Source organism: Molossus molossus, unplaced genomic scaffold, assembly GCF_014108415.1.
Source record: "Molossus molossus isolate mMolMol1 unplaced genomic scaffold, mMolMol1.p scaffold_m16_p_24, whole genome shotgun sequence".
In the NCBI taxonomy this organism is placed as follows: Eukaryota; Metazoa; Chordata; class Mammalia; order Chiroptera; family Molossidae; genus Molossus; species Molossus molossus.
Window position 1 is genome coordinate 13,458,499 of NW_023425360.1, and position 17,002 is coordinate 13,475,500.

The 17,002-nt window shown below is 45.6% G+C and overlaps 2 protein-coding genes across 7 annotated transcripts; both read left to right on the forward strand.

Annotated features, from left to right (window-relative positions):
- Positions 1–2,116: 2,116 nt before the first annotated feature.
- On the forward strand, positions 2,117–12,807 carry SNURF (SNRPN upstream reading frame). Of its 5 annotated transcripts, none has more exons than XM_036277994.1 (4): positions 2,117–2,223; positions 6,633–6,728; positions 8,285–8,411; positions 12,752–12,807. In XM_036277994.1, the coding sequence occupies exons 1-3, from the start codon at positions 2,210–2,212 to the stop codon at positions 8,388–8,390; spliced, it is 216 nt and encodes a 71-aa protein (XP_036133887.1). In that variant the 5' UTR covers positions 2,117–2,209; the 3' UTR covers positions 8,391–8,411; positions 12,752–12,807. The 5 variants fall into 5 exon arrangements, with proteins under 5 accessions (XP_036133887.1, XP_036133885.1, XP_036133886.1 ...); XM_036277992.1 differs by having other exon boundaries at positions 12,741–12,801; XM_036277993.1 differs by having other exon boundaries at positions 8,285–8,435; positions 12,752–12,768.
- SNRPN (small nuclear ribonucleoprotein polypeptide N) lies at positions 11,323–16,760 on the forward strand. Of its 2 annotated transcripts, XM_036277989.1 has the most exons (8): positions 11,323–11,381; positions 12,752–12,807; positions 13,366–13,517; positions 14,802–14,913; positions 15,347–15,499; positions 15,900–16,038; positions 16,370–16,495; positions 16,594–16,759. In XM_036277989.1, the coding sequence occupies exons 2-8, from the start codon at positions 12,805–12,807 to the stop codon at positions 16,629–16,631; spliced, it is 723 nt and encodes a 240-aa protein (XP_036133882.1). In that variant the 5' UTR covers positions 11,323–11,381; positions 12,752–12,804; the 3' UTR covers positions 16,632–16,759. The 2 variants fall into 2 exon arrangements, with proteins under 2 accessions (XP_036133882.1, XP_036133881.1); XM_036277988.1 differs by lacking the exon at positions 11,323–11,381 and having other exon boundaries at positions 12,664–12,807; positions 16,594–16,760.
- The last annotated feature ends 242 nt before the right edge of the window (positions 16,761–17,002 follow it).

The window sequence follows — 17,002 nt, forward strand, 5'->3', positions numbered from 1 at the left end:
TGAGTGAGCCATAGCAGCAGCTCTCTTTGGATTGTCTGAGGCTTGGGGAGCCCTTCATGCTGTCTCTGGAATCCAAAGTCAGCTTCTCAGAGTTGTAGAGCTGCCGGGAAATTATGAGCAGAGTGGTCAGAGTTGTCGAAAGGAGCAGCCTACACAGGGTTGGAGATGGGTCCAGAAACTAGACAACCAGGTACATTAGAGTTAAAATTAAGTCTAATTTTGTCTTGTCTTAATAATACTTATTGTTTCATTCTAAAAGTATTTAGTGATCACTGAAAAAAAAGTATAAACAGTGAAAAGTAAAAGACAACCCCCCAATTAACCAAATTGTCTTAACCAAGAGGAGCCTAAGGAAACATAACTACTGAACACAATATGTGTGTAATTTTGCAACAGGAAAGCGATGTTTAGATTAAAACAGGAAATCTAAATAAGGTCTGGACTTTAGTTTAACAACAACAAAATATATATACAATTCACAATTTCCACTCCCTGGGAGAGAGGTACCATTTCCAGGTGGAAGCACCTCTAATATTTGGTACAATTCTTTCATAGAACTTTTGGTCTATATCAGACCCTGTTCTAAATATGTATGGTAACTCATTTAATTATCCAGTCATTGAATAAGAGAAATAAAATTCTGCTGTACATTAGGAGACTAAGGCACAGAAAGTTAACCTGCCCCAGGTTATATTGCTGTCAAAGCTAGAATTTGAATCCACTGAGTCTGAGTCCAAAGGCATATTTTTCATCACTAGGCTAGAGTAGTGTTTGTTCTTTCAGTGTGCATGCCAACATGTTTTCATAACATGTCCACATACAGTTTTACATTGTATTTTCCTATTTACTCCTGTGATCAGAGTGGATTTTCTGTGCGTAGGGGATTAACTCAAAAGTAGTCAATATGCCAGAGCGCCCTGTTTTCCGAGTGGCTTGTTCTAAACTCCTCCTATGGTACTTCCCATAAATCTGTAAGAATGAACTATTAGAAACCGGCATTTTTGTAGTCAGAAACTGTTCAACATTGATCATTCACATGGTTCAGCCTAATAGTTCATTCTTTACATCAGCTGTATTATATTTTACTGTTTATATAGAATTTATTTAGCCTAACCATCTTCCACGAGGCACATTACATAGTTTCCAACATTTCACTCTTACGGAGGTCTGCATTGATATCTCTTCACCCTTGCTTGACTCATTGGAGGCCCAGCACTAGTTTAGGGGGATGGGGAATGGATCTGAGCCATTCACTCACCATTAATCTACCTCCACCTCAGTTCTTTGAAATGGACAGTTGAGAAAAGGGCAAAGATATGCAAAACACTATGCAGATGACACTGCGGGATTGGGTCCTTAGATTACCCTTCTCAGTTTTGTCTTTTTTCATGCTCTATACAAATGCAGAAATTGTGGAGTTACCAAAGTGTACCTTACTCTGTAGAGGGTATTTTTAGGGAAAAAAATACTTGTTCATTATTGTTGTATGAAAAGTGCTATTTATCCCAGTCCAGATATCATTGATTATTGGTAAAGATGTACATGTATTCAAGTAAAGGCTCTCGTTTTATGTAGGGATCCAAGTTTGTTTTTTTTTTAAAAAACAAGAAATGAATACAGTTGCCTATTTACTGATCTATTCATTCTGTATTGGAGTGTTTAATTACATTGATTGTCCTGGCATAGGTTTCACAAGTAAAAAATGTAGAAAGTAGGGAAAGTGGGGGGAAAGTCCCATCAGATTTGAACAACGCAGTATCTTTTCAGTTAGATTTGCATCGATGTGGTTTTGCATCCGTGTTACTGTGTTCAAACCTGCAGCCCTGGCAGGCCTATAGGAAGACAGGGTGCGTGACTGTGAATCAGGGTTGCCTGCAAATGTTTGCTGGGAAGCAAGAATGAGTCCCTGAACGTTTTACACGCACTTTAAAATAGGGCGACGTTGCCATTAACCCGGGGCGCCGTGAGGACTGGCACAGAGCATGTCCCCGTTATCCCAGCTGGGAAGGCGCAGGCGCCCCGCACTGCGGCAGGAACGCGGCACTGCGGCAAGATGCCGCGCATGCGCGGAGGCCGGAGGCGCGGGATGTGGTGCATGCGCGGACGGAACCAGTGCGACTGGTGGGCACTGCGGCTGCGAGCGCGGTGCAGAGTCGAGTGGCCGCCGGCGATGCCAGACGTGGGGACCTGAGGGGCGGCCAGCGGCGCGATGGAGCGGGCCAGGTCAGCCGTGCGGCATCTTCCTCCGGGGTGCGCAGGGAGCAGCCGTTTAGGTGTGGTGCGCCACGGCTGCAGAACCCAGAGACCGCCGTGGACGTGGGAAACCCACGACCTGAGGGCCTTGATTGCGGAGGAGCGCGTGGTGGGACCCTTTGGAGCGCTGGGCTGGGTTGCGCGTTCTCGGACGGCACCCCAGGCTCCACGTCCTGATGTCTCCCCAAGGGTCTTTTCCAAGGCGGCCTTTGTCCTCGAGGCCATGGTGGGGGAGACTGGTGGCCGAGCGGCGGGTGGGGGCGGGGCGGGGAAGGGGCGGGGAAGGGGCTGGGGAGTGGGGTGACCATGGTGGTGTGAGGGGGCGGAGCGTGGGTGTTAACAATGGTCGTGGTCGACAGGGGCACCGCGCCAGTGGTTTGGCGGTCAGGGGACCGCGGTGACCGAGGTGGGAGCAGGAAGCGGGCTGCAGCGCAGGTGGCGGCTTTGGGGCCGGGGTAGCGTGGGGGTTGTGGGTGTGCGGGGGTTGTGCGTGTGCGGTCGGGGGAGCCCATGGGCGTGGTGGTTTGCTGAGGGAGCAGCGGAGCGAGCCGAGCGCGCATCCGTGGCGGATTCAGCCGTGGTGTGGGGACCGTGACCTGAGTGAGCACAAAGCAGGTCCGGGGGTCGGGGTGGGGGACAGTCGAGACTTTGCGTGTTGTGGCGGTTCTGGGCGCCTTTCTCCGCTGAAGGGATGGCGGGGAGAGGGTAGAAAGGTCCCCGTGCTTGTGTTTGGCTCCTGGACCCTTCCTGCGGCGTGAGGCCGGGGACGCGGAGTGTGGAACTGGCTGTGCGAGTCGTGAGGGGTGCCCAGCGGCGGATGCGGCGCCACGGAGCGCGCCTTGGCCAGGCCGGCCTTTGGGCGTGGGGAGGCGGCCGAGGCGCACCCTGGCTTTTGTGCGGCGCCCCCAAGATGGCGGCTGCCGCAGAGGTGCGGGGCACGCAGGCGCTGTGGGTACCTCGGGAGGGGACCGCCGCCCCTCGCAGCCCTGCCGCAGTGGGGGAGGGGCGGCGCCGCGGCGGGAACCTGCAGCTGCACCGCCCCTCGCGCAGTGCGGAGCGGAGGGGGCGGGCCAGCGGGGGCGGCTGACCCCTCCCAAAAGTGCCGCAGTGGCAGAGGCTGCGGGGTGCGCAGGCGCCTGGGGCCCCAGGGGGGGCGAGCTGCAGGGCAGGAGGTTTGTGTGGTCACTGCCTGCACGGTTGCCTCTCCCTGCTTCGCAGTGGCGGTGGGAGGAGGGGAGAGCAGGACAGCCATGCGATGGTCGAGCCTTTGCCGCGTGGCCGCCCCTTTCCCACTGCCGCAGTGCGGGGAGGAGGTGAGGAGTCGGGTTTGCATTCCGAGCCAGCTTGGAAGGGCGGCTTGAACGGCGAGGTGAGGGCCGGGAGGCCCAGGAAGGTAAGGCAGCCTCCGTCCTTGGTGCAGCGGGTTTTAAATGTTTTCAGACACCCCATAAAGGCCGCCTTTTGAATTGCGTTTTATGTTGTGCTGGGTTTGCACAAGGAGCAGTCTCATTGTTCTCGACAATCAAAGTGGATTCAGTGATCCCTCATACCAGGGCCCTTCCTTGGAACCGTTATTCCCACTTTGCGGATTTGTAATTCCACAATTGTGTCACCTTGACGAGCCTCTCTCATTTCTTAATCGTTGGATGTTCTTATGACGTCACCTTTATGGACCGTTTTATTAAACCGGGTTTATTAAATAGGAATCCGGGCTCAAGGACAACAGCAGAGGAGAGACTAAAAAGTAGAGAGAATGTTACAGGTCTGTTGGGTGGGTGTACATGGGATTTTTTAAATTACTGCTTTTGGTCATTCGTTTTCGAAGTTGGAGGCACTATGAAAACTTGATGCGAAAGACTATTGAACAAAGCAACTTGTGTATTCTGCTTTGACTTGGGTGGGAATGTTTAAGGGTTTTATTTTTTCTAACAGAATTTTGATGTTCCTGCCTTTTTTTTTTTCCCCTTGTCTCCTCCGTCATACCCAGTAAGTCTGGCTGTGCCAAGTTGGAATGTAGTTACGAAAACATAAACCCCAAAGCATGAAAACCTTTGTTCTAGAGTGGTTTTCCAGAAGTGTGTCTGGAACCTCGTGATACCGACGATGTGCGCTATTGTCTGTCTGGACGAGGACCCTGCTTCCACACGGGGTGCCTGCTGACCACGTGGCCCTGGAGGACAAGGGAGGGAGCCTGGTCCGCCATCTTGCAGCCTTGAGCGAGGCCCAGGCACCGCGTGGTGGGGCCTGGAGGCCGAGCTGGCTGCGGGCCAGGGCTTTGTACAGGGGCGGCAGGACCCCTCCGGTGCTTCACCAGAAGCAGAGCACGTGAGGGACTCCAGGATTGCGGTTTAAGGAAGACATTGCCTGGTTTCTGCAGTTTGTCGCGCGTCGGCGCGGGCTTTGGCGCCAGCCCGCTTTGTTCGCGCCACGGCCGCCCTTTGTCTGCAGCAGCGCGTGGCGCCCAGGACGCCCTGCGCCCGCGGGTCTGTTCTCGAACGGACTGATCTCGTGTTTGTGGGGAAATCTGCCGACTGGGAGTGGTTCCCTGTCCTTGTTTTCATTTTAAATGTTCATTTTTGAGAGTTTAGTAGTCAAAAACTTCATTTAAAGGATTTTTAAAGTTTGGTACTATAGGAGAATTAGGAGAACCGATGTGAGATCTTACCACTTTGCGGTTCAGTGTATTGCCAGATAAAGTTTTCAAAATTGATTTTTGAAACGCTAGCATTTTTTCCTCTTAAATGCATAATTTTCTGAAATGTTAGTTTCTGGGTAGGGAATGCAGCTAAGGAAGATTATAAAACGCCTGTGTGTGTCCTTAGAACGTGTTTCAGGATCGCCAAATTGATACGTGTCGATGTGCAGGTGGGGTTGGCAAACGTTGGCTTACAGTTGCGCGCACACGAAGGTTTAGTCTTGTATTCAATTATTAATTTGTATTCTGACTGTAAACGTACTCTTGTCCACCCTGTATTATGAAACGTGTGTGAATCAGCCCCTGATGGCAGAGGACATCCCGTCGTGTGGAGGTGCCGCACCCCGCTCTGCTGGGGCGTCGTTGCCTCCCCTCGGCATCTGCACTTGGGGGCCATGGTGGGCAACGCTGCGCGGCCCTTCGCGCGCGCGCTGTGGTTTCCACGCTGCGTGTTGAGCGGACCAATGAACGTCGCGGGGAGAGCGGGAGGCGGCCTCCGCCCGCGGGCGCTTCCACTTCCGCCGCCTGAGGTGTGAAGTGGTTGGTTCCGTCTTCGATTTGCATTTTCCGATGAGGGTGCTGTGCTCCTTTTTGTGCTGATCGAAATTTGTACAGTTTCTAGGAAGAGTCTGCACGGCCTTTACCCTTTTTATATTGAGTTTTATGTTTTTACTGAGTTGTAGGAGTACTTGACAAGCTGGATGCCAGGTTTTCATCGGCTGTGTTGCTAGTGGTCACTCCCGTTCTGCTGGTCGCTCTGTCACTGTATTAACAGTGTTCTCCGAAGCAAAGGCTTTTTTTTTCTTTTGGTGAAGTCCAGTTAACGAATTTAATTCAACTTAGGAGATTCAGGTATATATAAGGAGGAATCATTTCTTACAAGATGTGATACACATATGTAACGTTTAAAAATGATCTTGGCTTTTCTTTGACCACAACGTGAAAGCTTTGAGTTTTGGAGGGATAAGGGCGAACGCTTTGTCTGGTTTGCTTTGCCTAAGCTAACAAGAACTTAAAACGCCAGGGCTCGCGGAATTGGGAGTCGGCTGCTTTTGAATTTCGCAAAGTGCTGTCGGTCCGCGCTGGCTGACGGGGCATCGTTCAGGTTCCGGGCGGACGAGCGGAGCCTGGGCCCCAGGCAGGGCCACGTGGCAGGTCTGGCGCCAGGCGCTGGGCGGCCATTTTGTGAGCGCGCTGCGGGCCTAACATGGCGGCCGCGGCCGGCCTGCGCTGCGCCTTTGTCCGCCTTTGTTTCGCGGGTCCTGAGACCGCGTTTGCAGGGGGAGAGTCTAAGTGGACGTTTGTCATTTACAGTTCATGCATTTTCTACTGTACATCAGGATATGTGTAAGGAAAGTGTTTTCGAGTCAAATTGGCTATTTTTTTCTGGTGCTTAAGACGAGAATTTGTTCTTTTTGCTGAATTTTGGTATTTTCCCCTAGGTTTTCGGATGTAAAGGGACTTCCAACAGGAAAAAAAGTGGGTTGTTAGGATAGGATCTGACTATAGGACAAGACCTGCTGATGTTTAACGTGCCTTGTTTCCCCGTTTTATTGCGATGTACGTGACATGTACCCTGTACTTTGTTACGTGAGATCGTGGACACTGATCACTCCACGCTGCGTGATACCGTAGGTACGTGGTTTTCATAAGCTTTTGCATTAAATACCTCTCTCTGCCCCAGGGACCGCTTGCACTTGAGACGGACCACGGAGCAGCACGTGCCCGAGGTGGAAGTGCAGGTGAAGCGCAGGAGGACGGCCTCCCTGAGCAACCGCGAGTGAGTGCGCGGGCGCTGCACCCGCGATTCTCTTTGATTACGGCTCCTAAGAACATTTGATAAGATGTGTGTTCTTTTTCCATACATGGGTTAGGTGGGTCATATCTTTATAAAATTTTGTTTTTCAATTTACATTGAAATTATATGCTTTATTATTTATGGTAAATAAGTTTTCCTTTGCTTGTAGGATGTCCTGTACATTGAAGGGATGTTGTGGATTCTTGCCTTGCTCTGCAATGTTTACATTTTTGCTTTTGTTTAGTGCCTTTATCCAGTTAAAATTTGAAACATACATTTTTTTCTGTTTAGGATATATACGGTTGTTACATACATTATTACATTTAGGATTTTAGAAGAGATTTTAATTAAAAACTAATTTCCTGAACATGTTTTTAATGACCTGATACATATTGAGTATACATTGAATCTTCAGTCTACTCCTCTGTCCCCAGAAACAATGCTCAGGCCCCTGGATCCCGGCTGGTTCTTTCACAAGGACCCTCTCCTGTGCATCCTTAGAGCCTTGCTGCACCTGCACCACTCACACCCCAGCACAGCAGGGGCGGGGTGTTGGTGATTTGTATATGTACAGGAGATTTCTTCTGCAACTCTGCTTTGGGTTCTACAGTGTCAGTGCATGGAAAACCCCTTATTTTAAAAATCATAGAGTATGGGTGGTGGAATGACTTCAGTCGTATCATCAGCTTTAGTTTTATTTCTTAGCTTATCGACAATCTGAAACTTTGTTAGTAACGTATTTGCATTTTAGTCCCTAAAATCTAAAAGCATTTTAAAGAATTATAAAAAAACGCTGTTTTATTTTTGTTACTAGATCATTATATGAAGACTTAAAATATATTTGCATGTTTTAAATATTTGGTAAGGCTAAAGATTTCCAAGTTGTTCCATGATTGCCTTAGTTGTGTTTAATATTTTTTCTTTTACTATATTTTAATATTAGAAATTACTTTCAAAAGGAGTATTTTACAAATTGTATTTGCCTATTTTCTTTATATGGTAATGTCTTTTTTCCTCTGTAACCTTTTGTGACTTCAGAGATTTTAAAAGTGCCACATGCCCACCTACCTGGTGTGGTTCAGTCTGTTGAGCCTCATCACAAGGATGGAGAGGTCCCTGTGCCAATTCCCAGTAAGGTCACAGATTGTGGGCTCCATTCCCCAGTATGGGGCATGCAGGAGGCAGCTGATAAATGTTTTTCACCCTTCCTCACAAAATCAATAACTATTTAAATCACCCCAAATCTCTGGAGATAACTTTGAGATAGTTACTGTGGAAGAGGTATTGGGGGTAATGTCTCTTGGGGGCAACTTTGTGAATGGATGAAGATTCTGTCCCATTTGATACATTTTGTTACAGCCATTGATCCTAGGCCATGTCATTGTGGACAGATGATTTAATCTTGCCTCTTATGTGTAGCCTACTTGTCCAATGACTAAACGAGGCTCCCTTTAAATGTAGGGTATCTAATTGTTCTCTCATTATTAGCGACACAGGTCACTGTCTCTTCCTTGATACCTGCTCTCCTCTTGTCGCAGGTGTCAGCAGTACGCGAGGCGGTCTCAGCAGCAGCACGTACCTGTGGTGGACTTCCAGGCGGAGCTGAGGCAGGCTTTCCTAGCTGAGACTCCAAGAGGGGGCTAAGGCCGTCTTGGAACGTCCCAGGTAGCCGAGGCCAATAAAAACCAGGTTTGAGCTGATCAAGTCATGGTCAGGAATAAAGATGTCCTTCAAGAATAGGGTGTTTGGAGGTCACTTAACTATGTAGGATACATTCATTTTTTTCTATAAAAGCTTCATAAAATAAGTAATTTTCAGGAAACTTCAAGTGAAAGCAGGACATTAGTGTTCTTGCACTGACATTCTTGTGTTCCTGTCCATTTTGTCGTGATGCATGCTTTTTTAGGTAGTTTTCATATTTAATATGTATTGATTTTCAACTTAACGTTATATGAAAAAAGTCATTATAAATGGCTGCTGAATATCTTGCTAATGAATGTTTTAGAATTATTTTTTGAGAGACTTGATATTATTTTCTACTAATAGCTTGATTATCATTAAGTAAATTGTTTTGCACAAAACAGGATCATTTCAGATAGATACACAGATGTGCACATAAATTGAACCAAGAAATATTTTCCAAATTATATACAAAATATATTGGTCTTCACTGCTGTGAAAAAATGGAGTACAAGTTACAATGCACTTTTGAACTGCATCAGTTATTCTAACTTATGCTCTCCGAATTACAAGTACACATCACATTCATTAGCAAGTAAAAAGCTAAATATTATTCCATGCTTATTTACTTCTTTTTTGATTTGCATTTTTCTCACTTTTTTGTTTTAACCAATGTATTTCAATCAGGTGACAATGTAATAAAGACATTATCTATGATTTTCAATGTGCTGTCGATTTATTTGCAGTCTGTTTATGTTGATTGCTTGCATTTTAAAGGAAAAGCCATTCATATTTTTAATTCTGATTTAATTCTTTGTTTTTTCTTTGTGACTTTAAATTTTAAGATTGAAATGACTTCAATGCAAAGAGTTTAATATGTTTTTTAGAAAATGAGACAGGTGAAAGGGGGTTTACAGGTGAGTTACCATCTAGATTTTATTTCTTTAAATATTATTCCTCAAGTCAAATTGATTAGTCCTGTTCATGGTCACGATTTCAAGTTTTGAAGCAAAAAAGTTTTTAGGAAAACCATCTCCTGTTAAATTCTTTACCCAGCATTCTCTGATTGCCTGAACTTAATCATAAGACAGTGGAATTAATTTTAGACAATGGAATCTGATCATTGTTTCTATCTCCAGAGAAAGGGCGTTCTTAAATGCCTAAGTGTATACAATTGTGTGTGTGTTGTATTCCTCGCTCGGACACTTACTAATTATCATCAAATAGAGGAAGAGAGAGAGAGAGAGACAGAGAGAAACATTGATGTGATAGTCACATCAACTGGTTGCTGCCCTCATGACCCGACCAGAGCTGGGGACTAATTGCAACCGAGGTATCTGCCCTTGCCCAGAATCAACCTACTCATTGGTCCGTGGCTGACACACTAACCTATGAGCCAAACAGGTTAGGGCCACATATGTGTTTTTTAAAAAAAGTTTTTTGGCTCTTCTGTGCAGGTCATACACTCATAAGTTCCTAAGTATACGATTTAAAATCATGTCTTATAATCTGCACACAGGACTCTCTTAATTCTCTGATTCTCAAATTCTACCTTTATCTAAACATTACTGGTGCTGAGATTTAGGACAGGAGTGGTAAAGAATCAAAGTTCCTGGTGGGCAACCACACCCATGAATTTGCATGTGGTCTGTGGGTGCACTGGCTCTGCAAGTGCAGGTTGAAGGGCAGAAAGAATCTACGTGTCACCTTGTGAAAGGACATACTGATCTCTGTTCAGGAAACCACCTGCAAACATGACACCACCAGGTGGAACCTGTGTGTGTAGTGGGTAATGCAGCAGGTGCTCAAGAAATGGGTTAGAGAAGGAGCAGGTAGGAAAGAGGCATTGCAGGGGAGAGGACCTGGGAGTGTTGGTGTGAGAGGGACAGGTCCAAGATTCATGTTAAAGGCAAGTGTGGGTACTTTTTAAAGAAATGCTAACAATTGATGTTTTCTTTTTTTTTGTTATTAATCTAAAGCATATGAGTGGTACCCAATAAGATGGAAAAATAAACCAAAAACTTTTTATGCCCATGTTTCAACCATAGCATGAGGTTGAAATTTATTTTTCCCATTTGCTCTGGAATCTTGCTTTTAAACTATTTTTATTTATTTAAATGTATATCATTAATGTTCATTTTATTACATGGTCATAATTATCATTTATAATGAATAAATGATAGTTCCTTTATGATTTACATTTCTCATGTATTTGTGTTTTTTTCCCCCCTAGTTTGTTATTCTGTGAATAAAATCAGTTCTATATTTTTAAGGTAGATTTAGCACCTTAAATTAAGGTTAGGGTCCATTTGTGCTCTGAAGGGCATGAATATTAGCAGGGCATAAACGTTTGTTACATGACTTTCTGACAGCATCCTAAGCCCTGCTGACTGCCGTCAGAAATTACTGGAGTGCTACTTTGTCACCACCACCTTAGGATATTGATTAATAAGATTTTTGATGAAGAACGAGATCCAAAAAAAGGAAAAGTTTTGTAGTTTTACCTGGCATTCATTTGTGAGCAGTATTTTCCATTTATTTTTTTCTCCTGTTACTTGTTAAAGTCTTGCACATTTTTGGTGAAGGGTCTCTTGTACTAGGTTAGGGTGAGCCACTCTTACTACCATTATTCCATATGCTGTCTCCTGAGTTATGTGTCATGGCCAAACCTCTGACCTAGTTCTTTCAGCTTAAAGAAGCATTATCATGCATTTTAATCATTTGAAAGAGTTTTGAGAAATTCTGTAAGGGGATCCCTGGGACTTTTGAGGCAGGGACATGGGATCATCAATTTGCTGTGTGCCTCTGATGGAACGGTATCTAGTGGAAGTACTGAGGTATCAGTGTGATGTCATCGCTCCTCTTGTCCTTTTTTTCCAGGAGCGTTTTGTTCTCTGTTGAGGTCGAGTCGATCATTCTCCATAGTGATGTCTTTTACATGGGTGTTATATTACGGTGAGCTAAAATTTAGAGACAAGAGAGAATGATTCCTAAATTTTAAGTCTGTTTCATTAAGGAGAAATGGAAATGGCAAAGGACGTACACACAGGCTCTGCTTTCTAGAGAATCCTGCCCTTGAATGGACTCATCGACGTTTGTGTCAGTAACTTGCATTTATTTTGGGCTTCAGCTTGCTGATTGGACTGGGTCATCACATGATTTAACTTTGAACAGATTCTGGGTATCAGATGTGCATCTCTTAAGACATACATTTGAATAGGTGGGAGAAGAGATGGTGGAGAGACCCTGGTATGACGTGGTCTTAGCACAGGGTGGGGGAATACAGGACAGGGACCTGCAGGAAATGCTTCTGAGGAATCTGACAGAGTAAAGGTGGGGGAAATAGTCTAAGGAATTAATTTTTTAGACTATGTTTACCAGACTTTGTTTATGATACTGGGATACTTTTATTCATAAAGCCAACTACTCTTTCAAAAGTAATCGCTTAATCATTATAACTAGCAGTTTAAGACCCTTTACCAATTTTGGCTAGATTTGATTGCCAAACTTAATATGAAACTGTTTAGTCTATTGAGGGAAAGGATAACGTAATGCATGTTTCTTTGATTACTGAGAAAGTTGCCCATATATCCATATAAGCCTTCGAGATTTGTAAAGGGGTTACATACAGGTTTGGTTCTTGGGGAAGAAAGATTGTCTGACATTATATTAAAGGGAATTGGGTGGGCAGAGTAGGGGAAGGAACATTGAGGTTCAAAACATTGAGGTGTTTCAGCTAAGAAGTATTCACTAAGTCAGAATTACTCAGAAATTGAAGGATATCAAACTGGTGAAATTGAGACGACTCAGTAAGAACTTGGGACCAGAGCACGAAGCACTATGAATAAGGACAGTGAGAGGAAATAAGATTTTCTGAGTGAAAACAAAAGCTTATTTTTGAAACATTTAACAATTAGTGTAAAAACTTAAAAGTGGATGGGGAAGAAGAGAGAAAGGAAATCAATAGCAGGATTAGTTTCCATGGCGACAGGGAACAACCTGGTGTGGAAGCACTGTATTGGACACCTGAAACTGACTAATTTAGCTGCACAGACTATTGTGTACCACATAGACCTAAGCGTCACCAATCCTAGGTGCCTGTACTGGGAGTTGAGGTGAGAGGAAATGGAAAGGGAGTTTGCATGGGGAGCACCTGCAGTTGGTGGATTAATGTCTGTTACAGTGATTTTCATGCCAAGGGTATCGCAGTGCAGCTAGACCCTGCTTTCCTCTGCAGGCTCCACCCACTGTTTGAAGCTTCTGCCCCAGCTTGCATTGTTTGTAGCAGAACCTGCGTCATACCTTTATCTGTAGCCTTCCCTTAGGTCTTAAGGATCCCGAAACTTGACTGGATATTGGATTTGGTGGAACAGCAATCATGGTAAGATGTTATGTTGGAGCAGAGAGGTGAGAAGTACTGCAAGGGCCCAACACAATGCTTGGCCAGAGTGGGAGGTAGTTGAGTGGTAGAAATAAAAGTTGATCTATAGAGAGGTAATGGGATCTTTGGAGAAGCTACGTCACCACGTGAACTCACTACTGGGAAGGAATGGTGTCAGTTGTCCTATGGGTAAACAGTTTGGAAAACACTTGAAGAGTAATCTTACATGTGAATCAATACAGAAATCATCTACAGTGTCAAGTGTACTGTATGAGAGGAGTTTGGGAGTAGAATTGGGAAATCACAGGGATTAAATGATGGGATATTAAGAAGGCACTGGGAATCTATTAGTCTGGATGATTGGAGAGTACATAGGGTTTCTGGGAAGTAGAGTGTAATAGCCCTGGGTGCATGTGTGGTCCAGTATTTTGAGCAGGCATTGGAGAAAGAATGTTGGGGTTGAAACCAAGGGGTTTGGGGAAACTGACTGGTTTGGCATAGGAGAGGGGAGGGTTGGAAAGGAGCTGTGGACACTCAAGTAACGCTTTCTTCTTCCAGACGGTAGGAAAGAGCAGCAAGATGCTGCAGCACATCGACTACAGGATGCGGTGCATCCTGCAGGACGGCCGGATCTTCATTGGCACCTTCAAGGCCTTTGACAAGCATATGAACTTGATCCTCTGCGATTGTGATGAGTTCAGGAAGATCAAGTAAGACCCCTTGGGGTTGGATGTTGGGAGATTAGTGATACTGAGAACACAGGGAAGGACATTCAGGTTGAAAACATGGCTGGACTGGTGTGGTTCAATCTTCTAGTGATTTCTCCAGATTGGATAATACTCCCAAGTAATGGGGTATCCACACTATTTGATGTTTTGTAAATGAAAACGTGAACTGGGACTAGAACTATATGTTATGTCACTTGCATTTATTTAAGAAATAGGGAAATGTTCTTAGTATGTTCTGCTGCGACATTAATTCAGACTGACGGCATCAAAAGAACAGCAGATGGTCTCCATGGTTGACTCGTTGGGATATGACGAGGAAATACCAAGCCAGACTTTGAATTTGTTCAGCCGGCCTCTTTGCAAAAGGCTCATGTTTTGTCTGCACCATCAAGTTCACTGTTGGTTTGGACACCGCCCCTAACCCCCATTGCATTTTTCCAGGAGCCACCTCCCTGGTGGGGAGCCCTCTCGAGCAGAGTGGCATATCCACAACAAGGACACAGAATGTGGTATATCGTGGTTACTTCCTTCCAGTCTGGAATTGAAATCATAGCATCTGTCTTGGTGCTTATGACGCCTGGACATTCCAGATGTGAGAAGCCTAATGGCACAAGGGCATGCAGGGTGGGTAAAAGTAGTTTACAGTTGTGAGTTCAGAACCACTGAGTTGACTGTTTCATAATTATTCTCTTTTCCACGTAAACAACTGTAAACCTACTTTTGTCCCCACCTTGTTTTGTTCCTGTTGACAGTAGAAGAAACTAGAATCAAGTTGCTTTTTTTTTGCATTTATCTTCAGATAGGGAGGGAGAGAGAAACATTGATGTGAGAGAGACACATCAACAGATTGCCACTCACACAATCCCAACTGGGACCCAGGACAAGCTACAACTGAGATACATGCCCTTACTGGGAACTGAACCCAGTTCTGTCTGGTTTGCGGGCCGACGCTCTTAACAGCTGAGCCAAACTGGCCAGGGCTCAAGTTGCTTTTTAATTTCCCATGGTTGTACAGTCAAGTGGTAAAGCCAGGAAATCACAGCTGTCTGTTACTTAAAACTTCTCCACCGTTTGGTATTCCTCGTGGCTTAATAACGTTCCCACGTTAATGGAGGCCACTGTTGTGTGGGTGTTTTCTGTCACTATGGTTTAGGCATGAGCATCTTGGCATGAAATACTGACTGAACAGGTAAATGATGATCTATGAATACTTCAGTGTGTGAGGAATCCCTGGGCACCTTACTAAAATGTACTTCTGACTTGTAGGCCAAAGAATGCAAAGCAGCCGGAGCGCGAAGAGAAGCGAGTTTTGGGTCTGGTGTTGCTGCGTGGGGAGAACTTGGTTTCCATGACTGTGGAGGGACCTCCCCCCAAAGATGTAAGGAAGATACAGAGCAGGATAAACATTGATGGGGGAGAACAACAGATGTGAAAAATTCAGTAGAACAGAACAGAGGAACAGGGAAGAGGCCTTGTCTAGTCAAGTGTGCCTGACAATCAGTTCTGTCTTGTGAATATGGGAATAAAGTGTTCTTGGAATATTTCCAGGTGCTGCATACACCAGAAATAGGGGTGGATTTGCCAATTTTCTCTCTTGTGGGTCATAAAATGTTTCGTCACAATTTGAAAACAATGCGTTGCAGCTGCAGGTGCCTCCACGGTGCCTCGATCCACTTACTCCGAGTGCAGAGCTAATAGGAGGTTGATGACATAGGGAATGGTGGAAAGGAAGATGATCTTTTAGGGGATGATTAAAGACGAGTGATAACTTTGATAAATTATTTGATTTTAAGCTATTTTTCTGGTTTCAGACTGGCATTGCTCGTGTACCACTTGCGGGAGCTGCAGGAGGCCCTGGGGTTGGCAGGGCTGCTGGCAGAGGAGTACCCGCTAATGTTCCAATTCCACAGGCTCCTGCAGGATTAGCAGGCCCTGTCCGAGGGGTTGGGGGACCCTCCCAGCAGGTGAGGAAACCAGCAGGTTTCATGTCAGGGGAGGATGTTCTCTGAGCCTGAGGCTGAGGGGATGGGAAAGCCTGAGTGCACGCTGCAGTGTGAGCATCAGGTTCTGTAGAGGGGACCGGACAGAGACAGGTGCATGCTGAAGAGGTAGAACACAGCCACCTTAGTAGGAGTAGCTCACACTACTGGTGAATGCCAAGAAAATGCAAAGGCCTATAGATATAATAGGGGTACCTTCAGTAAAAGGGGATTCAGAGTGCCGAGATGGTAAACGATAACAGTGGGAGATGGACACAGCTGCTGAGGGATTTTTGAATAGGCCGTGATCCGCCACTTGGTTTCTCTGTTTGAATGGTGTGAGGATGTGCCTTACCTGGACTGTCTCTCTGGCCATCCTTCTCAGGTAATGACTCCACAGGGACGAGGCACTGTGGCAGCAGCCGCTGTTGCGGCCACTGCAAGCATTGCTGGAGCCCCAACTCAGTACCCACCAGGTCGGGGGACTCCCCCCACACCTGTGGGCCGGGCAACCCCCCCTCCAGGTAAGGAACGGATGAACAAGAAGCAAGAGTTTAGTTCTTAGAGGTGTGGGTCTGCGAAGAGAATCTAGAATCCTGAAGAGTTACCTAAAATACTCTCAATACTGAATTAAGACCCAGACTCAGTACCTAACTAGGAGCTTAGATTGGGTTCCTCCTTGTGGATAGTGGCTTTTAGTTGAAACATTTGGACTGCAGATGATTTACATGGTTAATAGTCACGGAGAAATCAGTCAACTCTATTTGGTGTCTGGGCCCATTTATTTCAGTACCGTCATGAGTTTATTTCCTTCATATTTCTGTGGTCTTTATTTTGGTTGTTTTTCTATTCTAGGCATTATGGCTCCTCCACCTGGTATGAGACCACCCATGGGCCCACCAATTGGGCTTCCGCCTGCTCGAGGGACACCCATAGGCATGCCTCCTCCAGGAATGAGACCCCCTCCACCCGGGATTCGGGGTGAGTGGGTGTATAAGGGCTCAGTGGTACCAATGGGTCCCTGGATATGGAAGTGCATTTTGGTTAATGGTCTTGTGGAATTTTGCACTATTTTCCAGGTCCACCTCCCCCGGGAATGCGTCCACCAAGACCATAGGATGCTATTGTGCTTTGCCACTTTTTTCCTGCAACACGTCTTGTGAAACTGTAGACTGTAGAATGTTTGTGAGCCTCTGTTCCCTCTTCGCTGCGTTAATATTCACTAATAAATGATAGAGTAATTAAACTGTGAGGGACTGTTGTACATTTTCTTGCCTGTTGGTTTTGTTGAGGTCAGTGAAGACTGAGATAGTTGTCTTGACTGAGGTGAATCCTGTTAAGGCAACTTTTTAAAATCCATTTCACTTTGACTCTTGTGATAGCATGGTTTTGATGATTGTTTCAGCTTCCTAACTTTCACACTGCATTGACTGGTGGTGGTAACAACCTTTGCACCTAAGGAAACTTGATTCAGTTAAAGGGTTGAGA

What these genes read in the sequence shown, in the direction of transcription:
- SNURF (XM_036277994.1), top strand. An exon ending in GCCTCCCTGAGCAACCGCGA is followed by an intron (nt 6,729 to 8,284) that starts GTGAGTGCGCGG and finishes CTCTTGTCGCAG; the next exon opens with GTGTCAGCAGTACGCGAGGC.
- SNRPN (XM_036277989.1), top strand. An exon ending in CCGGGCAACCCCCCCTCCAG is followed by an intron (nt 16,039 to 16,369) that starts GTAAGGAACGGA and finishes TTTCTATTCTAG; the next exon opens with GCATTATGGCTCCTCCACCT. An exon ending in CCCTCCACCCGGGATTCGGG is followed by an intron (nt 16,496 to 16,593) that starts GTGAGTGGGTGT and finishes ACTATTTTCCAG; the next exon opens with GTCCACCTCCCCCGGGAATG.